The 26,144-nt window shown below is 38.9% G+C and overlaps 2 protein-coding genes across 7 annotated transcripts; one reads left to right on the top strand and one right to left on the bottom strand.

Annotated features, from left to right (window-relative positions):
- Positions 1 to 363: 363 nt before the first annotated feature.
- mmp25b (matrix metallopeptidase 25b) lies at positions 364 to 15,594 on the top strand. 3 transcript variants are annotated; one of them, XM_034707611.1, is made up of 11 exons: positions 364 to 432; positions 557 to 657; positions 5,314 to 5,446; positions 5,541 to 5,691; positions 6,395 to 6,693; positions 6,869 to 7,048; positions 10,406 to 10,490; positions 10,754 to 10,836; positions 11,014 to 11,166; positions 12,938 to 13,231; positions 14,731 to 15,594. In XM_034707611.1, exons 2-11 carry the CDS (start codon positions 565 to 567, stop codon positions 14,970 to 14,972), a joined length of 1,713 nt encoding a protein of 570 aa, XP_034563502.1. In that variant the 5' UTR covers positions 364 to 432; positions 557 to 564; the 3' UTR covers positions 14,973 to 15,594. The 3 variants fall into 3 exon arrangements, with proteins under 3 accessions (XP_034563502.1, XP_034563503.1, XP_034563504.1); XM_034707612.1 differs by lacking the exons at positions 364 to 432; positions 557 to 657 and adding an exon at positions 4,531 to 4,581; XM_034707613.1 differs by lacking the exons at positions 364 to 432; positions 557 to 657 and adding an exon at positions 4,647 to 4,665.
- An 859-nt stretch (positions 15,595 to 16,453) lies between these two features.
- ca15b (carbonic anhydrase XVb) lies at positions 16,454 to 19,771 on the bottom strand. Of its 4 annotated transcripts, none has more exons than XM_034707614.1 (9): positions 19,670 to 19,771; positions 19,265 to 19,337; positions 19,132 to 19,158; positions 18,873 to 19,043; positions 18,554 to 18,702; positions 18,365 to 18,460; positions 17,866 to 17,944; positions 17,616 to 17,779; positions 16,454 to 17,503 (listed from the first exon to the last, which is right to left on the bottom strand). In XM_034707614.1, the coding sequence occupies exons 2-9, from the start codon at positions 19,335 to 19,337 to the stop codon at positions 17,327 to 17,329; spliced, it is 936 nt and encodes a 311-aa protein (XP_034563505.1). In that variant the 5' UTR covers positions 19,670 to 19,771; the 3' UTR covers positions 16,454 to 17,326. The 4 variants fall into 4 exon arrangements, with proteins under 4 accessions (XP_034563505.1, XP_034563507.1, XP_034563506.1 ...); XM_034707616.1 differs by lacking the exon at positions 19,670 to 19,771 and adding an exon at positions 19,553 to 19,669; XM_034707615.1 differs by lacking the exon at positions 19,670 to 19,771 and adding an exon at positions 19,495 to 19,620.
- Between the last annotated feature and the right edge of the window lie 6,373 nt (positions 19,772 to 26,144).

The raw sequence follows: 26,144 nt of genomic DNA, 5'->3' as shown, positions 1-26,144 counted from the left end.
TCAATTTTTCAGAATTCCAAGAAATCTTTGGTTCAATATTAACCAGGATAAATGAAGTATTAGATATATTGTAATGCAAAAACACATGTTTTAATATCTTTGATAACAATGACAATACAGTTTGGAGTTATACTTGTGCTGTTTGGATATCTACATCAAAACTCTTGATAATAGAGTGCGCTGATCAAATGTTAAATGTGATTGCTTTTCCTGCAAGTGCAACCTCTGCTGGTTAAGACTCTGTATGACACAGTGTAGCCGGATGAAGACTGTCAGCTGTGAGGGGGGAGGAGGGAGAGAGAGAGAGAGAGAGAGAGAGAGAGAGAGAGAGAGAGAGAGAGAGAGAGAGAGAGAGAGAGAGAGAGAGTTAACTGATCGATCAGCCCAACCTAGTCTCAAGAGAGAGACTGAAGCTCTAGAGGAGAAACAACGGTGAGCTCTGTTCCACTTGTCTTGTCTTTGGGATGCTTTCATGGAGTAAGAAGTGAGAAATGTATTTGTGTCCTTTGTATTATCATCAATATTGAGATGATGATGGAGAGTTTTCTCTTTGCAGTGACTGGGATGGATTTGGGTCTTCTACTGTCGCTGGTTTTGACCTTAATGGGAAGCTCATCAGCAGCGCCATCAGCAAATGACCAGTACAGTAGAGCCGTGGTAAGTGTACAAAAGTTGGAAAATGTCGTTCACTGCGATTGTTTTATTTGTTTTATACGCTCTTTGATTTAGATTTTATTCTAATAATTCTTTAATGTTCAGATCATTCACTTTGGGCCAGAGTACATGAATTACTGGGTGAAATATATATTGGGAGATATATGTCTGACTAAGTTCATTATTTCTGTGCAAAAATAGCATATTACACATACAGTTGTCAGTTCTATACCGAATATGTATACAAGAGATGTATTCAGACTATTAGCAGGCTGTGGGTGGAATAATTAGAAATATTTACCTGCAAGTGGTCCTGAATTTAAATCTAAGCTTCTATTTTCCCATCTTTGTTCCAATGTCCCATCAAGTGTTCCCCAACTGATGACAAACACATGATACTGTATATTGCACATGAGGCTGGTGCACATGAGTTGATGTCCATATGACTCATGAGATTCAGAACAAAAGAAAATATATCTATGTAAAGATTCACAAAAACAATGACTTCAACACATGACCAGTCAGAGGGGAAGTTGTCAGTGATCAATCATTGCAACCCACTTTGCAAACATCTTGACATCTGTTGCCAAATCTCACACTTCCTCAAAAAATATACAGTTCAAGCTTATTTTGCAAAATCCATGTGTGTATGAGTGTAGTAGTGACAAATGTGTGGGAATGTGTGGGTTTCATTTCTGCCTCTACAGATGACTTTGCTTTTGCCCTACATCCTGTTTGGTGCTGCTGGGGCACATGTATGCAAACTGAAGTGGAGTGGTAGTCTTCCAGGAGATGAAATTAAACTCAGGTTGTCCAAAGTAGGCTAAATATCAGAGGAATTGCTTTAAAATTGCAAAAAAAATCTCCTGAAATATCACAACCAGATGTGTTTTTTTTTGTGGTTTCAAAACCACCGAAAGACAGATAGTGAGCCAACACCTTCACCTTCAGCAGCATAATGGTGGAGGAAGTGCTTGCGGAAGGGCAGAGTTTAAACATCACTTTGAAGCAACAGATATCTGCTGGTTGTGACAGAGATAAATGCTCAACAGGAAAAATACCACATCATATTCAGCAGCTTATTTCACCTGCAGTGTGTCCTATATCCAGTTATTCTTAAGAGGCTGACACACTGCAGTATAAGAACATTTTGTGATCTAAAGTAGCATGTGAAGCATCAAATAGCCACCATGACATCACCATGCAGGAAATGTTTAAATTGACTCATGTTAGAGATCGATGATAGTGATATCATTGATTCCAATAAAGTAGTTCACCACTGAAAGATGTACCTAGCTAAAAATTGTGCATCCCAAGAACAACTTGATAATGCCCATCCTGGTATTAAGGATGCTTTATTGAAGGAAACATGTAAGGTCACACTGTTGAGTTGCTTAGAATGTGAAGGGGCATTATAAGGTGCATTTCAACCAAGAGTTCCGTGGTCTTTTAGCCCCCAGAACTACTTTCCCTTGAACTAAAAGGTTTCTGTGCCCCCATTGTTGTCTGCGTTTCGACCGCGGGCTGAAGTCCTGGGTAGATTGTGCAAATTAGGCCAGTGACGGATTGAGAAAAAAATAAATAATTAAATAATGTTTTGAAATCTTAATAAAAAAAACTAAACTAGTGTGGATTCCCAGGAACTCCCTCTATGTTTCAACAACTCTGTAAACTCTACAAACACAGTTACGTTCCACTGAAAGTCTCAGGACCTATGAAAAGTACTACCTCCCAATCAGGGGCTTTTCAGGGGGGAGATTATCTTCCCCTGAACTAAATTTAGACCCTGGTTCCTCCGGTCGAAACGCACGCAGTTCAGGGTTAAAGTCCCTAGTTCCAGGGTAAAGTTCCTGCGGTGGAAAAACGCCTACACATTGGCTATTCTGCATAGTCTATGGTCCTGTCTCTCAAAACTATAATTCTCACAAAATCTCCTGTGGCTTAATCGGCCATAGTGGACGAGAAGATGGTTGTCAAGTTAAAAGTTGATGCCGTTTAGCTACCTAGTACATCCACTTCTGTAGCTATTTCTGTTTAGCTCCTCTCTTTGTCACTGTAATTATAGTAGGCTATGTTGTCAGGACCTGTGGTATACGCTGGTGTTGTTGCCACAATTCAATGAGTTGGTCCTCATTTCTGATATCCATGTAACATTCTTTAACTATAGTTACCATGTCTGTGTTTGTTGTGCCTCCTTCTTTGTTCTGCACACGGTCTGGCTGGTTATCGTTTTATTCACGTGACGATCCACAGAGTTTGTGCTCGTCTATCCTCAGGCTATCAGAGTGGCCATGATCTTTTTATGAGCAGGTTGTGGGATATAAAATCACTCTTACATACCTCACACCTCGGGAAAACCTCGCAAGATAATCTTTAAAGCTATCAGTCAGTCTTTTGCCGACTTTTATCAGAAGGGAGAATGAAAATCACCATGATAATCTTGTGTGTAACCCGCTCGAGGTCCTCAGCACATGGTACACTTTCAACACGATGAGCTACCCCATGTATTCTTTATTCACACACAATTTGCTGAATGTCTCTTGAAAATGTGCTGAAAGTACTGTTCTGGGGTCTCATTTATAAAGGTTGCTTACTCACAAAACGGGGCCTGAAACTGACGTACGCCAGTTTTCACGCCAAGTTTGTGATTTATAAAAAACAAACTTGAGTAAAAATGTGACGACCGGTAAGCAAACTCTGACCCAGGCGTACGTACATTTTAGAGGCAGGGGGAAATTGGCGACGCAGTTGGTGAGAGGGAGAACTGAAGTCAGATTATATTTTGATGCCTTTTACACATTTCATTCATGGAATAAGAACATATTAACAGACCCGCGTCACCATCATCACTAAAATATGCATATTCTATTTGAACGTGTGTTTGTTGTGAGTCGTTTCCAATAAGCTGTCATTAAAAGATAAAAGCTTGTCTTAAAGTTCATCAAATATTTCATCAGCTTTGCCTCACCTTTACATTCCTCTGAGGTGTAGAGGAAACACACGGGCCGTATCCTAACGTGTTCGTCGGGAGGTAAAAACCAAAGTTACATCAGAAGATGTAAATCAGCCGCGGAGCAAAGTGACAGTCATGTTTTCAATGTTTCTAACGCTGTGCGAGGTCACTACGTGTAGTTATACTTTAAATAAAGACTGCTGTACGATGCACACGGAGCGCACAGACACGGCCCCGGCTGCCTCACACACTGATCACATCTTCATCACCTGCATGTGTTTACTGTGTTAATGAGAAAAGTGTGGAAGTAAAGCCATGCCCGGTTCTCACAGTTATTATCTTACATATTATCATAATCAGTCAGAGCCCAGACCAAGCTGCCCGTGATGAAACCAGCACATTAAAACTTATATTCACGGATCAAACTTCTGTCAGATAATATCAGAGAGGAGATCTCTGAATGACGTGAGCTCTCTGTAATGTGAAATAAAAACTCTGTGTCCTGTAAACATGAAACACTGCAGTGAGACATGTGCGTAATGATGAATGATGGATACACACTGCAGCGACGTGGAGTGACTCGATATTTTTATTTTGTTTTTATTTCTTTTGTGTCACTCCTGCAGAAAGAAACAAACAATGCGTGCTCTCTGACCTCCGCTTCATTCACGGGGACCACGATTTGTGTGTCAGTAACTTTATTTTCTCCGTCTTCCTCTCTGTTGTTGCCGTGATTCACCGTTAGAACCTTTGATCTTCCGGCTCATTTGTATGCATCTTCATTCATAACGTGCTTTGCATTGACCGTATATGGTTGAATGTGGGCGTGAAAAGGGCGGAATACGGGGCTGATCTACACGCGCATATCTCCAGGTGGTTTGTGATTTATAAACGGAACATTGCGTAAAGTTTGCGTGCGAACGGTTTTATAAATCAGAATTATTTTTGACGCACGCCATTTCCGGGTTTTCGGGGTACGTACTCTTTTAGTAGGGTTTCTTCGCACTCTTTTATAAATGAGACCCCTGGACTTTCTGTGATGTTTTTCCACTTAAAAGGTCCTGAAGAAAACAAAAACTCTCCTTATTCTACAAAGGATCAAATGAGAACAATCTCTTCACTTCTTTAAAGGCCTTAATGTGATGCTGTTAGCTTAAAAAAACAACAACATAATGTTCATCTAAAGCAAAGTAAAGAATGTTCTGTACACCACCTTAAATGCTGTCTTAACTCTATCATGTATCTTATAGCGAAACGTATGTAACCACCCTCATAGCAACAAACATATCATATTTCTAATGTAAAGTGATCATCAGGTATGGTCTCCCTAAATTCTATGAAACACTTTCAAATACGACCAACCAAGGGCCATGTCAGTGGTCCTAAATGTCTTCTTTGTAAAGCTGCTTTACCTGAGTTAACCTCCCTCTGAAGTCTTTTGGGGAATGTTTAATAGCAGCACTTCCATCACCGGTGTGGGTTTACGACGAGGGTGTTTTTATGTCCTGTTAATGTTCAGTTTGTACGTCACCTTAAAGCACCTCTTCGGAAACATTATTTAAGGTCCCTAGCATGTCACCTCAATGGGAAAATGTGTTTGAAATGTTTCTCTTTTAAAGATGTGTTGTAATGATCATTGTTTGGAAACCACAGACTACCAAACCACAGACAAACAAAAAACTTCTTGTTCCTTTTTTTCTGTGCAGGATTGGTTGAGCAGATATGGCTACCTTCCCCCTCCCGACCCCCGCACAAGTAAACTACAGACCAAAGAGGGGATCGAGAAGGCCATTCGTGTAATGCAGAGATTCGGCGGGGTCCCAGAAACAGGGGTGCTTGGTAACAAACTTCCAACTTGGCTTTTTAGATTTCATAAGATGTCTCCAGCTTCACGTTCTTTAGCTTTAAACTGTGTGAACAACCTAACTTCCAGACAGTGAAACCTTCAAACTCATGTCCACACCACGATGCTCTCTGCCTGATATCGTTGGGGGTGAGGACATGCTGAAGAGGAAGAGGAGGAGGCGGAGGAAGAGATACGCTCTGTCAGGCCTTAAGTGGCATAAGACAGACATCACATGGAGGTGTGTTTCCTGTTAAGCTTCATTGTGGCTTTCTCACTTGACTGTATGAATCATAGATCTAATTATGTCAAGGCTCTGGTTTTCCTCAGAAGTATTTGTTCTATTTTTTATAAAGTCACATTAGCTTAGTTATGTTTTGATGTTGATTTTACTTCTTTTTTTTTTTAAACTGAAAACTGAAAATCTGAATTTTACTCTAATAGTTTTCCTCAACAAATACTAGTAACAAATGCACATACCAACTGTTTGAATTTATAGTTTCTGACACAGTAGCAGTGGACACATCCAAGCTCTGTGTCAACTTTACATTTGATAAGTCTAATTTCTGTGTTTGAAACCAAAGTAGTATCTTGAAATATACCTGGATCTAAAGTGTTCGTTTACTTGATAACTTTTTTTTCTGCAGACTCATAAAAGTTTGGTGTGGCAAAAAACGGGCAACGGTATTTTTTCGATGTGGGATTTAGTCTCACACTACAGCTCTGAGTAATGACAGGAACACGTCATGATCTGCTGCAATGTGGTTTACTGATGATTTTTTTTTTTAGTTCAGAGTTCTGTGAGAAAGAAGAAAAGCTATAATTATTGCAATAGTCGCAGATATTTTGATAGCAGGATATAAACAAACAAAGAATCTAAACAACAAACAATGAACAGGTTTTGATAATGACTGAATCAAATCTATTCTTGTCTGTGTCGGCAGCGTCCACAGCTACCCATCGCCCTCTCAATCACCAAGCCTGACTAGCGGTACAGTGGACAGCATCCTGACTCACGCCTTCAAAGCCTGGAGCGACGCTGCCCCCTTGAGATTCCGTCGACTTGCTGCTAACAGCAGGGGGCCTGGAGGGGACATCAGAGTGTCTTTTTCCAGCTTGCTGCACAACGATGGGTACCCTTTTGACGGGCAGGGTGGCACCCTGGCCCACGCTTTCTTTCCCACCGGGGATGAAATAGCTGGTGACACTCACTTTGATGATCATGAGATCTGGAGCTATGGAGGTATTTACCTGTTTGAAACCATGAGGAATACAACAAATGGCGTTAAATCCTGTTATTATGATATAATCTGTCCACCAGCAACTAAAATATAACCATACCTGGCCACATCAAACCCTCAATTACATGCTGCTCATGTGATCCAGTAGGCTAACATGTTTCCTTCACACTACCTCAGGTAATGACGGCAGCACAGACTTGTTCACAGTTGCAGTGCACGAGTTTGGCCATGCACTTGGCCTGTCCCATTCCTCCTCTGATCCGTCCATCATGAGGCCGTACTACCAGGGCCCTGTGGGTGACATCAACGGCTACCAGCTGGACCTGGACGACAAGCGAGCCATCCAGCAGCTGTATGGTGAGTGAGCAAATACATGTTATTTTGTGTTTTTCATTGACAGAATGTGTTGATGTATGATCTTGTCATGTTTCTTTGTCTGACATTACATCTTTATTTTTGCTGACAAATGTTTTAGAGGGTTTCTTACCTATTATTGCCTCTTTATTGTCATATCTTTGCTAATGGAAGTTCTGTCTTGGAATTTCACCTGTTGTACAAAAAAACAGAAAGCAAGCCTGACCCAGCATACTGCAAAACAGATCCAACAGAACAGTCATTCTACATACTACCTTCAAACGCAGTATGTAGTATGAACTACGTACTGCATACTACTTTTGTGGGTAGTATTTAGCAGGCGGTTTCAAAAACAGATGATGTTTTCGAAACCTACTATACTAGCAGTACGTACTGATTTGGCCAAAATTCTGTATGTAGTAAGTAGTATGTGAACAAGAGCAAAATCTGCAATAAGCCAAAACTCCCCGGATGTCTACTGATTCGGGAAAATTTCTCAGAATGCATCGCACCAGACTGCCTCGCATACTGTTTCCCACAATGCACAGCGCTGGTTCCGCTTTTTCTTTTCTCTTCTTTTTTGAAGGGGGGGACTCTGTTTTTAGGTGCTGTGAAAATTATTAAATTGCATATAAACCACCTCGTAACTTTTAAAATCATAAATGGATGCTAAAGAAGCAGTTTTGCTTTCAGTGTGGTTGTTTACTTCTGCTTTCTGAAACCGGAAATTCAGTGACATCTGGCCCAGCGTACTGCAACACAGATCGAACAGAACAGTCATACTACAGACTAAATTCAAACGCAGTATGTAGTAGGCAATACCTACTGCCTACTGCATTAGTAGGTAGTATGTAGTAGGCCGTTTCTAAAACAGCCAGCCTTTAGTTGAGCGTCTCCAATATGGCGGCCAACATAGTTGGTGTATTTAAAACTGGCTCTTCAGAAAGCACTGTGTGACATCAGAGATTGGATTTAAGTTTTATACAGTCAGTGGACAAAAACTGTATAAAACTTAAATCCATTTTGTCAATGGACAAAAACTGAATATGAAGCAGTCATAAGTGCTAAAACCACAGTTCCTAGAACGGCCACTTGAGGCAGGCTACAAAAGTGGGTCAATCCCTCTGGAGCCCCTTTCAAAAACTCAGTGATTCAAACTTGTCACCAGCAAAACACAAACTGTAGTTTTGGTCTCCATAGCTCATGGCACCTTCAGAGTTGCTTTTAATAAACAGCTCTGGAAAAAATTAAGAGACCACTTCAAAATTATCAGTTACTACTTATAGGTATGTGTTTGAGTAAAATAAACTATCCTGTTTTATTATATAAACTACTGGTAACATTTCACCCAAATTCAAAATAAAAATGTTATCATTTAGAGCATTTATTTACAGAAAATGACCCAAAAAATTGACAAAATAATAAAAAAGATGCAGTGATTTCAGACCTCAAGTGATGCAAAGAAAACAAGTTCATATTCATTTTAAACAACACAATATGAATGTTTTTACTCAGGGGGAGTTCAGAAATCAATATTTGGTGAAATTACTCTGATTTTCAATCACAGTCTTTATGCATCTTGGCGTTCTCTGGGTCTTGAAATTAAAATCTTGGTGCTGTGTGTTGTCTGTCTGGTTTCCCCCTAGCTAACTTAAGTTGAATTTTGTTGTGTCCACCAGTTTGTCACAATATGGTCTACTCCTGACCCCTACACCCCCCCAAAAAAGATTTAGTTCAGGCCAGTATGCCAAACTTTGGTCCACAAGTTAACAATCCAGTCGCTGATGTCAGCTATTGCTCTGTCCACCAACTATGTAATATATACAGTCTATGGTCACAAACAAGAATATTAGATAAAACCAATTTTAACCTTACGATTGCACTAGAGGAAAGGCATGGGATCACTCACCTAACCTGTAGAAACCACGAATGTCTTTGCAAGATTTCATTGCCACCCATTCAATAGTTCTTAAGGCATTTATTGGGACCAAAGGTTAGGCAATCAAACACCAGACTGACCAACATTCCAATTAGGGGAAACTTACAAGGCTAGAATCATTCCTGATCGTTCCTGTTTGGTCTCTCATTTTTAACATGTCAACACCATCACTGTTTTTTGTGTTGGGCTATGTTGTAATTTCCCTAAGAAACTGGGAAGTGGGCGTGAAATGTTACTTTTTTTTTTTTGTGACGCTTTATCTTAATAAGACACTCCATTATATAAAACATAAAAAGCCATGGAAATGCACTCAAAGGGCACAAACCTCCCTGACATAAATTAATTTGATACTGAGCACTAAAGTGTGTAAAGGTTGTGGTGGGGTGACCCAGCCATGAGGCGATCGTCCAGCGGAGCAGTGACCAGAAATGAGGCTTTGAACTCAGTATCAAAGTTTACACACAAAGTTTATTCATGCAGCATGAGAGAGAAGTTACAGCATACTCAAGAGCATCTGAAGTTTTCTGCTAGATGACAGAGATGCTCAATACTTTATAGTTCCTCAAACATAAGGGAGGAAAAAGGGAGGGGGGAAACGTGTGCGTGTGACCTTAATACAGTTGTTCGTACGTAAGGAAGAACAAAGGGAGGGGGAGAAGGGGGGGGGGGTCAACAGGTGTGGGTGAGTTGCAATCAAGGGTGAGCAAAGGGTCTTGTCAGGTGAACATCGTACCCTGGAAACAACAGAGACATTACCTCAGTCTAGTGGTTTACAAAAAGCACACTTCTGCACATATCCTATTCATCTTACGACATTTGTGGTTATCAAAAGCACATATCTACAATTCTTAAAAGCGTACGTCGGCTCTTTTATCTAATACAGCGTTTGGCATAGTTACCAAAAATCCCCTTCGCTTACATTCAACTGCAATATGAGGCTAGGGTTTGTTCTCGGTCTTTGCAAAACAACTTATAAATAGATGAATTTACCACCTCCGAGCTGAACCTACATTGAATCTTGCAGAAGCTGGGGCTCTGACCTCAGTCTCACCTTTTATTCAGAGATCTGCACAGATCTCTGGCCTTATGCCTTACTATTTGCTGTTTTCTTCAATAAAACATATAAAATGGAAAACATAGAATATAATTGTTAAAAGAAGAATGCATGAGCATAATAAGAAAAACATGATTATATTTAAGGAAAATGCATGATTATAATAGAGGATATTAATCAAGATTCCACAAGGTGCACACAGGCTCCACAGCTACCTTCCATATGTTCAAAATAAAGAGTGTGCATCCTGTGTGTCAAACCCCTGGGCTTCTTCTGAGAAGAATGTTGGTTGCTTGCACAATTTTTCCTGTGCTGTTATCAGCTTTCACAGCCTCTTTAATGTTGTCTGCTGTCACTACTGTTGTAGGTGTGAAGGGTGGCGGGCCACCAGGTGGTGTTGATCCTGACCTCCCACGCCTGCCCAGTCCTCCTCCTCCCAGACCAACACAGCAGTGAGTAGAGCCAGAGGACACAATCAAATCCAGACTATAACCCCTTAACATATGCATTACCAAACTATGAGTATGCCTCCCATGCACTCAGTTTCCTCCTGGGTAAAGGAATGATGAAGAGCAAATTAAGACCAGTGGTTGAGGATGAAAGCCCTCTGATCAATCCTCACTCAGTGTAGCTGTGTTAAGTCTTGCAGCACCCTCTAGTGACTTTTTTTCAAACTACATTCACAAATGTAAAATTTCAAGTTTTTCTGTCCCAGTTCTGACCCCACCTTCAATGAGCGCTGTCAGGGAAGCTTTGATGCCGTGGTCAATGTGCGGGGAGAGGTCTTCTTTTTTAGAGGTAAGAAGAAAAGTATCATAGATGAAGAAAAGCATCAAAATTAAATAGTTTCTTAAAATCTCCCAAATCATGTGAGAATATGCTTCTTCTTTTATTTTGCTCCCCTCTATCTCAAGCACTGTTTCTATATATAAAGTGACACTTTGTCTGCTATGTTTCTTCTCTTTTCTTGTTGAGGGGCACAATTTTGGAGGACGCAGCAAGACAGGTCTTTGGTGTCCCTCTATCCGGCCTTGATCAAAAACTTCTGGATGGGTCTGCCACCAGATACAAACAAGATCGATGCTGTGTATGAGAGGAAGAGTGACAGCACCATTGTCTTCTTTATTGGTAAGGAACGAACCCCGTGGTTAAATTTGACTTTGGTGAGTCTCAGTCTGGTAAAACTGAGTCAGAATGAATAGTGATTCTTCGTGTTGGTTTTGTAAAAAGGAAGTATCAGCATGTTGTCGTAACAGACATTTACACTGAAATTTTAGCAACATGACCATAGTGAGAAAAGTGATTGATTTAAATGTGACAAATACAAAAAAACTAATTAGAACAACACATCTGATACTGGTGTTTCCCTGGGGCCTCCAATGTTACAATATTTTAACACACTTCTTGTGGACAATGAAGCAGATCAACAGATAAGAACATGTGTTAAAATGGGGCATTATTTTCCACCAAGATTAAAGGCTAGTTGAGTCTGTCTTGAGGTGGAAGGTGACTGAGGCGGGTAGAAGAGGCACAGAAGAGAGGAAGGCAAGATGGACTGGCGAGGGACGCAGAGTTGTGGAAGCAATAGAGAGGGAAAGAAATAATAAAGAGGACTCCTAGGCTACGTTCACACTGCAAAGCTTAATGCTTAATTCTGATTTTTTGCTCAGACCGATTTTCTGTTTGCCTGTTCACATTACCATCTGTAATGTGACCTGTATTTAATTCCAGTGTGAACTGTTTGCGGCTCCGAACTGCCCCGCATGCTCAAAAGAACAATAACAATGACGTCACATGCAGCTGTTTCACAAATGTAAACATGGAGGAAGTCAGCACTTTCGCCTTTGTTACAAAGTTTTTGTGCAGGGGGAGCTGGAGAATGAATGACCAGGTGTAAAAGAGGTCAAGTATAAAAAAAAAGAGAGCCAAGGTCCAAGACCTTGCTGTCCCTCCATTGACTTGCTCGATCGTTGCTATCCTCCATTTTTTGCAAGGCTACCGCCGCGCAGAATTGGGACATGTGTCGCTTTAAAGTGACAATAAAGTATCAAATGCACATCAAATCCGCCTTGGCCGTTCACACTGAGGTCGCATTGAAAAAATCAGATCTGTATCTGAATCAGGACTACATATGGAAGTGGTCTAAATCTGATTTGAAAAAATCTGATTTGGGCCAGATTTGAGTGTTCACACTGCCTCTAAAAAAGATTTAGTCCGCTTTTGCCTGCAGTGTGAACATAGCCAAAAAGTACTAGAGTTTCACAAAAAAAAGCAACAGCTAAAGGCTGACTGTACCACATTGAACGCGGAAATAATCTGGCAATGTTGATGAGAGGAATCAGGGTTGAATCACTGCTGCAAGTGATTAGTAGATGAGTACCAGGTGTGTGCAGGGAGCGCCAGTACCTGGAAGCCATGCCCAGCCTCTGAAAGGAAAAACACTGGGGAAAAAAGTCAAGGTGGTTGACAGTTTAACATTATTTTAATAATCATTTACTTGTAATACTTCAATACAATTAATGCCAGAAAATTCTCTTTGGTTCTAAAGTACAGAAAATGTTTGATGCCTTAAAAAACAGACCCAAGGAGTATTAGAAAAGCCAGCTTTCGCTTTTACCAAAGTTGTTTTCTGGTTCGATATCTATACTTTGATTCACTTTTAGATTTCAGGAACTTTATCAAACAGTAAATAAATAAATAAATAAAATAAGAGACTCATACCCCTTAACACACATTCCTCAGTTTATATCTTTTACTTCTTGAAAAAAAAAATCTTGTTTCAGCAGTGAACCCTCAGTTGTGTGTGATTATTTATTTTTTATTAACAATTGCACCATTTCAAACTTTACCTTGGCTCACACATTAACTCTGGAATATCCCCTCCTACATGTCCATCCAGGAGCTCAATACTGGGTCTTCAAGGATAGACAGGCTATGAGAGGTTACCCTCGATCACTCTCTGAATGGGGCATGAAGACAAGAAATGGAAAGTCCGTGGAAAGGGTGGATGCTGCCTTCGTCTGGGCCCACAACGGCAAGACCTACCTGTTCAGTGGTGGGGAGTTTTGGAGGTTTGATGAGAGTCGTAAAGGCGAACAGGGCCCCAGGCAGCCGGAGCCGGGTTATCCTCGTGACAACAGCCTGTGGGCAGGAGTGCCCCCAGATATGGATGACATCATCAGCTGGGGGGCAGGTAACAACATTTTCAGTGGCATAAAAATGTGGTGAGATACTGACGCCACCCAAGATAAATAAACAAAGCAATGGAGAAGGTTAATTAGGGCGTAGACGTTTTTAGGATGGCATGTATCAACTGAAGCAAGGTGTGAAGGGTTGTCAAAACAATAGAAAGAATTCTTAATGTGTCAAAATTACAAGGTCAGGAATCTACTATGGGATTATTAGATCTTACTAACCGACATAAGTAGTAATCAGTCTCAAGTCTACTCGATGACTACTTTTGTACCATGTAAATACAAAGGGCAGATTTATGCACCAATAATTAACATGTCTAATTTATCTATAACGTCTGTTGGATAAATAATCAAATGAAAATGTTTTTTTTGCCACAGAATTATAAAGTGCCCTTTTAGAGTTTTTGACCACTAGGGGCACACTTTTCCATACATATGGTGGCCATTTTCCTTCGGACATCATGCTCAGGTTAGAAACTGACATATTTTAGCATTAACTCTGACCAATAAACTAGCGACTAAAATGAAATCAGAAGTTAAAATACATTGAGACCTCAACCTGTAATTAGCACAAGAAACAACTGATAACACATCAGCTTTTAATTGACACAGTTCTAGCTAGTTAGCTAGCTAGCAAAGAATTGTTATTAAAGAATTAACATTTTCTTTTTAGAAGCATTTTACTATTTACTGAATTGTTAGTAACTGAAAAGACAACAGTTTCCGGGGGGAAACTATTTTGAGCTAAAAATGTTGGAAGCTAACAAGTACATTTAACTGCTTCCGAGCAACAACTGCTATTGGAATACGCTTTAGGGAAAAAGGCAGATGGTAAGATAACTAGCTTTTTGTCATATTGCCAATTGTCACCAGATAGTTATCATCAAGTTGGACACCAGGCCATATAAACAATAGACTTAAGTTATAATTTCAGTAACCTCAAAGCTAACATCACTACCACAGATGGCATAGACTAGAGGATAGCTAAAGAAAAAGTTAGCTAGCTAACAGTTATAAAACTAATTGACTGAATGCTTACGTAAGCTGGTTTGATGTATATATAAAGGATAATAAATATGTAGTTTTGATTTGAAATACTGCCTGCATGTTCATGTGGATTTTTCACTCTCCTTGGATTTTACGTTTTTGTTTAATCAGGAAGTGGTGAAATTAAAACTTTCGGCAAGATACCCCACATTTAAACGATTGGGAAACCTGATACTGCACAACATTATAACAAATTTGAGACGACAGAGGACAATGACTGCCGTTAGATTAGGTTGGCCTCTTAAAGTCAGGAGAACAGCTGCCAAATAGATGTTGAGTTCAAAATACAACAACTATTACAGCCATGATGGGGCGCTGATGTGGAAAATTTGAGAAAATTACAATTCTGAAGTAAATATCTGTTTTATTTTTGTTACTATATAAACCAATGTTACATTCAAAGTGTGATGAAAAAATCATGGAATATTAGTGACACCTCTGCTGTTTTTAGGAGATGCCTACTTCTTCAAGGACAACCATTACTGGGTGCTGTTGAACGGTGGACTCAACCAAGGTGAAATCTCTCCAAAATCCATCGCAGTGGATTGGCTCAGATGCCCTGCAGCCTCCACTACAGTCATTCCTCAGAGACCAAAGGAGTGCCACTGTGACTTAAAGGGATTATCTTCGTTTGTAAGAAGCAGCTTACTCTCGCTGATCTCTGTTGTACTTGTAACTAATGTGTTTATTTAAGAATAGACGCTCAATTAGATTTAAAATTCTTTATATATATATTTTTTACCATCTCCTCAATCTTCTGGAGGGTAGTAAAGGGCCATTACACCATTATCCACTCAGGATACATTAAAACCCACAAGCTGGTTTTGAATTACAGACTAGTATCATCAAAAAGCTTACATTCAATCTTTGCCTTATACTCTGATATAACAGAAACATAAAGCTTGAACTGGATCTCTCTATCACAAGCCTCTTAAAAAGCCTGAAACTTGATTTTAAACGTGTGCAGCAACCCTGCTTATGTACTGGCATCTGGACTGCAACCTCAAACTACCAGTTTAAATTAACTGCAGGTGTAAACTAGATGATTTTATTACACTTGTTTTACATAGATAGGAGCTTACAAACAAACAGAAAGGTTTCTAATTATTTTTGTGAATATTTGACTTTGCTGATCATTTTTACTCAATTGTTACATGTGACGTAGGTAAGACCAGATGTACATATTCTAAAGGTGTATGTTGTTTTGAAGTCATCAAAAGGAACAGATTTAAGGAACTATTATAAACCATTGTCATTCAAATGTTGTGCTTTTGTGTGGTATCTTTGTCCCCATCTAAAGCTGTATTTTAAACTATCTCATGATCTCAGTGCCTCCATGACGCTTTGTTTCTGCTATGCTATCTCATTATCCACATTCATGACTTGCACCATGTTATCTTTACTGGGAGAACATGCTACTCAAGTCCTCAATGTGCAGTACTAGACCTCTGATTGAAATCTCTGCTTGGAGTAGCCCTCCCGCACTGTCATTCAATCACAAGTTGTACAGCAGGTCATGAATGAGGTGGAAGAAGAGCTAGTTTAGCCTGAAAAACAAAAGTTTTTATGTCCCTCTCTGTCGGATCAAATTTTTCTTCCCCTGCCAAATGTCCTGATTTGCAAACTAGTAGCTCTGACTTTAGTGAGACAGAAGAAATCTGAGATATATGAACATTTGGAAAATGTACTTAAATGTTCAGTTACTGAAAGCTAAAATTTTTGTTTTATGTTTTTGGATTATTTTCAAACAGTATGCTTCCTTTCAAGTTCAAACATTCAAGTTACTCAAGATTATTGTGATACTGTTGCATTTGTTCTGTTTAAGTGGGAAAGTGAGGGTGCAAGTAGCAAAGTGTTATTTGATAAGGGTAAAATCACAAAGAGAAACAATTGTATGGTGACAGGCGTCACTTATAAGGAAGCAATGCAACTTAGAACAAAAGTGGAGTCCCTGAAAGAAACTACACCTTCTTTGATAAGGTTTTCATGTCAAAAGAAACACCACAACTCAAGTGTCTGGCTTAAGTTTGATAAGGAAGGAATGATAAGGAGTACTTGTACCATTTCACAGCAACTTCAATTACCGTTTCCTGCTTTGTCCAGAATCTATTTTACCTTCTTGAAAGTATTTCGGTCTGCGTTTTTAAAGTTGCACTAAGATGACAGGAGAGGAGTGAGATTGACACCAAATCATTTTAATATAGAAATATTTCAAAGGTCACAGTTCAGTTACATGTGCAATTGGTGCAATGTCATGCAGGTAATTGTAATAATTTATGGTGTTCTTTGAATGACATGTAAATTCTTCATTACATCGACAGAGAGGCAGCACGGTTTGAATGAGTGTTTGAATTTGGCTATGTTAAACATTTAATCTGCAAAGAGTTTCTGCACTGATGACAACCAATCAGATCATAAGAGAAAATAAAAATACACACAAAAAAATCAATCATATCTGTAACAACTTTCAGTAGACACTGATTTCTAACCCTCATGCCAATATTAAATATTTTCACACTCAAGTTTCATTTCATAGATTTTCATTTGAGCATCATGCATGTTTTCTTAAAGTGCATCCCCTTCTGAATATAGCTTTTGCCTCTCAAAGCATACATGAGCTGTCCCCGAGTCTTTCTAACTACGTAACGAAAAGCTAAATTCTAGCAACAGTAAAAGTTAGCATAGATGTAGGTAATTGCATGACAGTTTAAAATCTGATTAGGACAAATCATTCTTTACAGCTTATTATAACCCAGGATTAATACAGCATACTGAATTAAGATTGCTGCAGCCATCGTCACATTTCATTTGTTTCATAACTACCTCATGATAACGTTATGTATATTTAAAGCCACAGTGGAAAGCAGCAAAGTTCATGTGGCGTTAAGGCTCAGGTTTGCTGGATGTGGAAAGACTTCCTGCAGACTGAATGGAGGGCTTTATTGATAAATAGTTCAGTGCATACTTCATGTCAAGAAAACTGATAAATCATATATAATTAAAAAAAAAAAAAAAAAAGGAAGCAGCTAAATTCTCCTTATCTGGCTTTAATTCCCCCGCAGGGCAAGGCCCAGAGCCATCAGACCCAAAGAGTAGCAGGTTTTGGAGGCAGAGCTGGCAACCTGTGTGGTGACTGGTTGTGCGGACTGGACATTTCTGAAGACATTCTCCATCAAAACGGAAGTGCTGTTGCCTACACGCACTGTTTTGCCAAAAAGGTTGAGCTGAAGATGAGAGAATGAACCACTTAGCACCACAAAGCAATGTCAGAGAATCTTATAAAATCAACCAGCCTGGGTTTAACAAGGCACAGAAGGACAAAAAAGAAATACGTACAATGTCTCTGCTGACTTTGATCGTATCCTTGAACACGGTCCAAACTACGGCCTCATTGCAGTTAGGTGTGGTCAAAGAGCCAAGGTACCGGTAATAACTTGTGCGATTCACCCCAGTCAGAAGATCATCCAAAGAAAAGCCAGGTGCTATAGCAACAGAGTCACCTGAGGGGAGAACCACAATGCCCTAAAGAGGCTGCAGCTGACAGGTTTCGAAAACAGTGAAGAAAAAAAAGGACACATCTTCTTACCTTGGTGAGGAATTCTGGCCAGGTAGGAAGTCAAGTTCTGCCAGCTTGCAGGTTGGTTGGTTGAATTCCCTGTCATTTCCTGTTACATTCATATTGTTTTGGTCAGTTCAAGTTTGGTTGTGGCAAGAAAAAAACAAAAACAAACTTGAGTTAAAAACATATCCAATTTAAAAACTTTGACTCGATAAAACATTAAATGATGCATTAAGGATCCTGCAGATGCATTGCAAACCCTCACGCACTGACATTCAATCGGAAGCAGTACAGCAGGTCATGAATGAGGTTGAAGAGCAGCTAGTTTAGCCTGATGTACTACAGTGTTTATGTCCCTCTCTGTCGGACTACATTTTTCTACCCCTGCCACATGCCCTGATTTGCAAATTAGCTCTGACTTTAGTGAGACAGAAGAAATCTGAGTTAGTCCTGAAAATGATTTGAGAGGTAGGTGATTCTAAGAGTATTCAGGTTTTAAGAAAAATTAGAACACATCTGTTCTTACCTCAATGAAGAAACCAAGAGCAGCAAGTCCTTGAGAGTCTGCAACAGCCAAAGTAGTGTTCCCATTGAGGGATGACTTGCTGTTCACGATGTGCAACTGATGGCGTAAAAGAAGGAGGAATATTTTTCATAGAGTAAATTGACAACTTCTATTTGTGGCTCTTAATGAGTTAACAACAGTCCAATTTACCTCCATAGGATACCGTTTGCCATTCACAGTGTGCTCAGAGCCAGGGATAGCGACACCATTACCCCAGTGCAAGTGGAACTGCAGGCTGTCAAAGGCCTCAGGCAAATTCCCTCCTGAGACTGTCAAACCACTCTTTAGGGCGACTTTGACTAGATGAGGGTTGAGGAAATGACAGAAGATGAAAAACAGGCAAAAAAAAAAAAGATGAATAACTTGGAGGCAACACCTTTAAAAAAAAACTATTACACATATTTTCCGATATAAATGGCCCAGTACACACTACACATGTGGCTTTATGTCAGCAGGTCTCTGTTCACACCTGTCTTCCCAGTGTTTTCGATCTTGGTCATGCCATCGATGCTGTCGTAGTTAGTGAATGTGAATGAGGTCAGGGCAGAGTCCCCTGTAGCGTCCGCCTCGACGATGTTAATGGGCGACTGTCGAGTGCCATTACAGAACTGAGTAGCAATGGTTGGCCAGGTAGTGTCATCTATAAAACAGAGAGCAGATTTTCAGCTGCTGATGAGAAGCACCCTGAAGATGTGTGACGATAATATGACATTAAGAGGATTACTTACTGCAAGTCGGGAGATGATAACACCACGCTGGAGGTGGGGAAAAAAATAGTTTTGCAATAATTACAAAAATGTGAATGTATTGTAAAATTAAAAAGAAAATTAAAAAAGAGGGAAAACAGGTTAAAATACCTACCAACTGCGTCCGAGGCACTGTGGACAGTGGGCACTAGGGCGCACACAGCAAGGGCAGCAACAAACCACTTCATCTAAAATGTAGCAAAAATATTTTATAGACACACCTGAGCATTCAAATCAAGTATTCTGCAAAAAGATAGCCATGGAAAGAAAAACATAGTACACAACCAGCTAATTTAATTCGGTAGTTTTAGTGTGTTTTGAATAAAGAAGCCAAATAGCACTAACTTGCCACCAGTTTTGAAAACTTTGTAAATCTTAATTCCAAACAATAATGGGCTCGTACATTCTATTAAAAAGACACGAATCGCTCAATTGGGCAACAGATTCCGTTTGTCGATGGTCCCTCTGGCACAGCTGAATCCACTCAGCCTAATTGAGCAGCTGCAGCAGTGTTTCTTACCTTCGACGCACCTGTCTGTCCTCTCGATCTGCAAACACCTATGCAGACTCTTCCATCCGCCTTTTATCTACTCACCCCCTCCACCAGCTTATCCGAAACCGCCTCTATCAGACAATCTGTGGTGGCTTCTATCTCCCGGCGAGAATGTTTCGGGGTTGATGACTTGCTCAGATTGTCTGGGGTTTTTCATCAAGACGTTTTTCCAGGAGAACCAGATTCATGCAACTCACCTCAAACGCAACTCAACATTATTTAGCACTTTTCAAAACACAAAAGTATGTAACTCAAGGTGCTTAACAACAAAGAGAGAGAGAGAGAGAGAGAGAGAGAGAGAGAGAGAGAGAGAGAGAGACAGAGAGAGAGAGAGAGAGAGAGAGAGAGAGAGAGAAACACTTAAAATGATAGATTTAGATTTAAATAAAAAAGGTAAAAAATAATCTTAGTAAAATAGTTAAACTAAATAATTAAAATCAATGGAGTGAAACAGTAAAATGAATATAAGTCAGAAAAATCTATTAAAGCCAATTCAATTTGAATAAAAAAATAAACTATTGCGGAGTCATAAAATCTTTGACTAAACCATTAAATCCCTCTGAGTTAAAAGCCAGATTAAAAAAGGTTAGTTATTAAGTTTCCAGGTAAGTTATGCAGGTAGAGAGACCTCTGTTTCAAGTTTTTGACAAATGCATACATCAGCATGACATTGCAGCCACTTTAGAAAAAGGGATCAACTGAAATTTTGGATGCATTTCGGACCTTTCACAGAACTACTGCTTTCCCATCGTCTAAGTTCAATTTTTTTTTCAAACTAATGGCTACTGCTGCTTCATGCCTACAGGAAATAAATTGCAATAACACAAGGTTTTCAAGGTAGCCAGTTCAGATGCAGGGAAGTTGTTAATTTTAGCCTTTCTTTCTAGCTTAGATTGATCTTCCAGGAAGCCAGAAACTTGTTTTAAAACTCTCAGTAATAAGATTCTTTGGATTGTGTATGAGGTAAACATTTTGGAATTCTCAATCTCATCATCCGTAGAAAAAAAATCTTCTCCTTCCATTTAAAACAACCAGAAAGAAACCAAAGATGATCTGACATTCTTCACAGCTGGGCAAAGTTTGCCACCAAGTTTCTCACATTTCAGGAATGTGCAAACCAAAGTCACCTGATCTCAAACAGTTACTGCATGTTTTAAGTTAAGTTAATAGCCATCTACACCTCTTAAATAAGAAATTGAAAAGTGCATTTGCTTACATTAGGGCCTACATTAAACACTGCCAACCAACCTGTGGGACAACCAACCCTGGTGCCTTATTTCTTTACTGTTTAGCTATAACTAAAATGCTTCCAGTTCTTGCATTCAAGAAAACATATATTGATCTTATGCATGCAGCTCAAAACTTGATATGGCAAGTGAATCCACAATGTAGCTTTTACCCACAAACTTCAGAAAGTTGCATCCTGATGCTCTTTTAGCTCTGTTTTCAGTCTCCACCACCAACTCCTATATAAAATAGCTGGATATTTAGCTGCAAAGTGCTTCAAGATTCTACATAAAAATTATTAATCTGTACTCAGGGTACTCGATTTTCAGTAAAGGAAGGGTTGTGGTATCAGTTTATAGTCCTAATTGTATTGACCAGCCATGTATCAGCAGGCTTTGGCGCGTGCAGGAAAAACTGTCTGTGTGGAGAGCAAAAACAGGTGAGTGCACACCTCTGTAAAGACATCCAGACTCTCATTGGTGGTACTGCATGGTGATCTGCATGTAAATGCAACTAACAACCTGTCCCAAAACAGGTATTAAGACTTCTGACCACCTGGAAAGCATCAGAAAGGAGTTAACCGACCTCCGTTCTAATCAAGCATATTATAATTTTACTTATTCTCCTCTTGAGGACAGACCTAGCAAAGTTTGCAGATTTGCTCTAATTAAAACTCTGTTTTTATGATGTCTTCTGCAAACTCAAGATCAGTAAATTTTAAGTACAGCAGCATCAGACAATGATAAATAATGATTGCAGATGGGTTAGATATTGGCATTAAGTAAGCTCTTCAGTTTATTTCAGTAGCTTTGTACACATGGACCTCCTCAACTCAGCAATCCTTTTTTTTAAATACAAAAATGGAACCCCAGACAGCTGATTTTATGCCATTTATATAAATTCTATTATATCTTTCCTTATTAGACATCAAACCCTACAACTGAAGGTCAGAACTCAATTTGGGTCGTGGATCCCATCACCTGCCCTCACTGTGATGTGTCCCTGTCATTCTAGCTTTGTGTAGTCATTTAATTAAAAGTGAAGCCTTACACCCTGCCCTGGGTGGAAGCTTTGTCACTTATTACCCAAGAGTTTTAAATGATCGCTGCAGATGGCTGTGCTACAATGAATCCAGTTTTGATGGAGGTATTTGCTCTTTGGAAGGCAAAGAATGTTTTTACTTGCCTGTTGCCAACTGTTTGCTCTTTGGTGGATGAAGCTGGGCGTCTGTAAATAAAATTTGGAAAACTACTGTTTACTTTAAATGTCATACAAAGACTTTTGTTCGTATTTTATGCAATAAAAATAAAAATGTATGGATTAATTAATTGATTGCAGTTCTTCTGTATATCAAATACAACCATATTCTTATAAAAATGTATCATCTAGTTCAACTCAAAATACTGAAGTTCATAAAACAGAAAATAACTACCAATGACTGACCTGGTATTGTTGATTATAAACATACTTTGATGGTTAAAATGACACTACTAACATCTAATTTGGATGTTTGTGTGGTCTCCTTGTTTCAAACTTTCAGTTGAGCTTTTTACCATAAAGAGCAAACAAAGGTGGCCCTGAATGATACATTAATTCATTAATGTCAGATCTGAAGACCATTATCCAATTTAATGTTGTTTGAAAAAAAAGAGGCATCCTCTTGAATAGGTCTTTCTTGTTCATACAGTAGATCGAATCCAACCATGAAATATGGACATAATGGCAACTTTATCGAAAGCTTGATTTATTGCTGGTTTGTTCGAGATACAGTTTTTATTACAATACATCAACCATAAACTGAAGTTTTACCTCAACAGGGAAAAAAAACGTAATAATCCTTCTTGAAGATCAAATCTTTTTGCACTGTTTTCCTTTGCTTTTCTATTTTTTAATTTATTTTCTTGTAGTGTCTTAGAGAAACTTTTAAAGTGCTTTTAAAAGTAAAATGTATTATTATTATTATTATTATTATTATTATTATTATTATTATTATCAAATCCAAGTGAGATGACATGGCATTTCTTAAAATATTTTTTTTGTCATTGCAATCTCTCAATACTTATATCTCATCTGGAAAGCAACTTCTGTTCATGACTTCTAAAAGGTGGTTGTTTTGTTGCCGTTTGTGACAAGACCAAAGTGAGCAAATGAAGAACCCACAAGCTCACAATAGTCAAAGAATGTTTTCTGATCCGAGATTCCCAAGTTCTGTTTTAGAACAGAATTCTAAAACTGTTTTTTAAATGCAGGTTGTAGCTATGACATTTGAACTATGTACTGTACTACAGCACTGAACTCCCTACTAACTTAACAGACATCAGGGATTCGGTGTGTGGTTATGAGATGGTTCAAGATGCCTCATTAATGAATAACAAGGAGGGTCACCTCCAGTATCTAATTGTGTTTTTTAATTATATACAACAATACTGTACCAGAGGGGTAAAGATGTTTGCAGCATGCATACGTGCAAAGTGCAAATGCAAGAAAATCTGATCAATTTTCAGGTTGATCAGTGAAGACTACTAAGTAATTTCATCAGTAGCTTGAACATCCAACGCATGCTTTACTGACATACCATACTGAAATTAGTCACCTGGGGAGACAAAGGTGTAGGACTGCTGATTGACTGATGGCAACATGTCAAGATTTAATTCATTGTTCACCACATCCCCCACATCTTTCACTTGCCCTGCCAAAAGTTGCAGCTCTCACGGCCTACCGTGATTTCAAGAAGCTGACTTACCAGACAGGTCCCTGAGCACGGTTAGGTATTTCAAGTCTGTAACTATTAACACAAACAATTGCTTGAAGTCTTTAAGTGTCACACAGGTAACTGAATTTGTTTCAAGGTCATCAGCCCAGTATAGTTAGAAACTGCCACTGTAATTTCTCTGAAATTACTAGAAATAAGTATATTCTTCTATAAGCCTGCTAACAGTGTTTTCTTTCAAATGAAAACATAGCTTCAATTGATTTTTGGTAAAAGCAGAGGTGGAAGTGTCTTGAAGAAGATCAGGTGTGAATTAATACATAAGAAGTATATTTGTTTACATATATATTTGTCATTGCATGATCATTCATGGGGACATAATCAATAAGTTAACAAGGACCATGTGATTTTCTTTATGTTTCAGACTCCAAATAACATAAAAAATGATTAATTTTATTTGATACATAATAGTAGCCTTTTCAAGTGGCTTTAATCTCAGTTAAGTCCTTCATGAATGTCACTTTAGGTCATGCTTATTATTATGGATGATACTGCCAGAATGTATCAGCTGAGAGTATGTACTTCCTTTTATTACATAAATAATCAAGATGGATTAAAAAACAATGTAAGACTACGATACAGATTCCGTATGGGGTTCCAGTGTTCCAGTGCAGACTGTCCGAGTTGTCTGGTATTTTGAATTGCCAAGTATGATTCACATTTCAATTCTGCAGAATTTCCAGAAACTCAGGAGTCATTCTGATTAAAACTATCATGCTGTCAATCTGCTAAATTACTGCAGGCTATTACTACCCCATTCGAGTTAATAATACATCTAAAAAACAATCTGTTTTAGTGAGTCAGATAATTATTTGAGACATCTGGTGCTTCATTGATGAGATGCCAGTTGCAAGGTGTGTTGAAAACAACTGGCAGACATAATGGTTGAGAATAGATCAACTTAATAATAGACGCCCACACATAGGATGACTATCAAACATCCTGTCTGCCTTTTTCCCACAACTTACAGTCCACTCCTCATTTGTGTTTTGTTTTGTGGGACAGAAGTTTAAGTCAACAGCACTTTCAGAATCTGTTATCAGTCTACGTATTGAGAACTTAATCTTGTGTGTTCCCAGGTTGAACACCTGTCCAAGTCAGAACCTGTGTAGAGATGGGAACACTTCAACACAGTTTAACTCTTAGGTCGCATACAGATGTTCCCTTTATTACACATTGTGGAATATTTTAAAATTAGAGACGTAGAGTGGTGCAGTATGAAAAAATATGCCACATGGAACTTAAGTTGGATTAGTATAACTGATGTGGAGAAACAGAAGTGAAGGTTCCTTTGGGAGAGAGCTGTAACGCTTGAGGTAATTCTGCTAACCTATTTAGCTGCCAGTAAGATTCAACTGGGCTTATTTTTCTTGTTCTTCCTGTAATATTATTAATGATGAAAAATAAGAAATACATTATTAATTCAATATTTATGAAATGGTCTTTTTTGTTTTCCAGACACAGTTGTGCCCATGTTGTAACACATTGTTAGAGTACAAACAAAAATGCTAAAACATGAAATACAAGTATTTTTGAAGCAGTTTAAGGTCAGAAAGTTTGAGTGAGACTCTTTCCCAGTAGGCCAATTAACCACCATGTCACTGTGGATACTTATGCGCTTTGATTAATAAACAAAACAGGCACTTTCACCCACTGTTCATGTCAATTGTCAAGCAAAGAATCAGTGCTGATTTAATTTTGAACCTTAATCATAATCTTTAATCGATTTAGGTGTTTTAGCCAATATTTGGTTGATTATAGTTCCTGTTACTTCAATTTCAGAGCCCATGTCACTGGTACTTACTGTTGAAGGTTAAGACCATTGTCTCACAGCACTTCTGCTTCCCATAGTTGTGACTATAAGTCTGTTTTCAATAGCTCTGTAGGCTTCATATTTGCTATTATTTTATGGTATCTTGCAAAGACAATGTGAAAGCAATGGGAGGAGGAAAATAACAATTGAGTCCTGGCATTAGTAGCAGCCCTTGATCCGAAAATTGTACCATTGAAAAAGTTGATAATCCCGTCCTATTGATTTTGATTGAAGTGACGAACATGGTGTTGCAAAGGGTGAAGTATTTCCAACTGTGAGCACGTCAACAGAAAACTATTGATGCCTAAAGCATATTTGTGATTAGGCTTTTGCACGCTAAAAACACTGTACTACATCAGTTTTGTAAAGAAAACAGGCACTGACAGCACCAAAAATACTATGAGTGGACACAGGTCAAAAGTCTTTTTGGTTTCTACACCTAAGTACTCTTGTTTTACCAATTCCTGTATCAAGACCTCTATTACATTTTCAATATTTCATTGTCTAAACATACCCAGACTAAAGGCATATTTCTGGTAGTGAGATTTCAAACCATGCAATATCGGCTATCTTTTACAAGCCAACGAGCATGAGCTCGCTTATTTTTTAATAAACTCTCCTTCACTCTCCAG

Source organism: Notolabrus celidotus, chromosome 18 (assembly GCF_009762535.1).
Source record: "Notolabrus celidotus isolate fNotCel1 chromosome 18, fNotCel1.pri, whole genome shotgun sequence".
NCBI lineage: Eukaryota > Metazoa > Chordata > Actinopteri > Labriformes > Labridae > Notolabrus > Notolabrus celidotus.
The sequence above is the reverse complement of the archived record's forward strand: the minus strand, read 5'-3'. Positions and strand labels throughout refer to the sequence as shown.

What these genes read in the sequence shown, in the direction of transcription:
- mmp25b (XM_034707611.1), top strand. Translation starts at nt 565, where the DNA reads ATGGATTTGGGTCTTCTACTGTCGCTGGTTTTGACCTTAATGGGAAGC. An exon ending in AGAGGTCTTCTTTTTTAGAG is followed by an intron (nt 10,837 to 11,013) that starts GTAAGAAGAAAA and finishes TTTCTTGTTGAG; the next exon opens with GGGCACAATTTTGGAGGACG. An exon ending in CATCATCAGCTGGGGGGCAG is followed by an intron (nt 13,232 to 14,730) that starts GTAACAACATTT and finishes TGCTGTTTTTAG; the next exon opens with GAGATGCCTACTTCTTCAAG.
- ca15b (XM_034707614.1), bottom strand. Translation starts at nt 19,337, where the DNA reads ATGAAGTGGTTTGTTGCTGCCCTTGCTGTGTGCGCCCTAGTGCCCACT. An exon ending in CTCTTGGTTTCTTCATTGAG is followed by an intron (nt 17,945 to 18,364) that starts GTAAGAACAGAT and finishes TGAATGTAACAG; the next exon opens with GAAATGACAGGGAATTCAAC. An exon ending in GGCCAGAATTCCTCACCAAG is followed by an intron (nt 17,780 to 17,865) that starts GTAAGAAGATGT and finishes TTCTCCCCTCAG; the next exon opens with GTGACTCTGTTGCTATAGCA.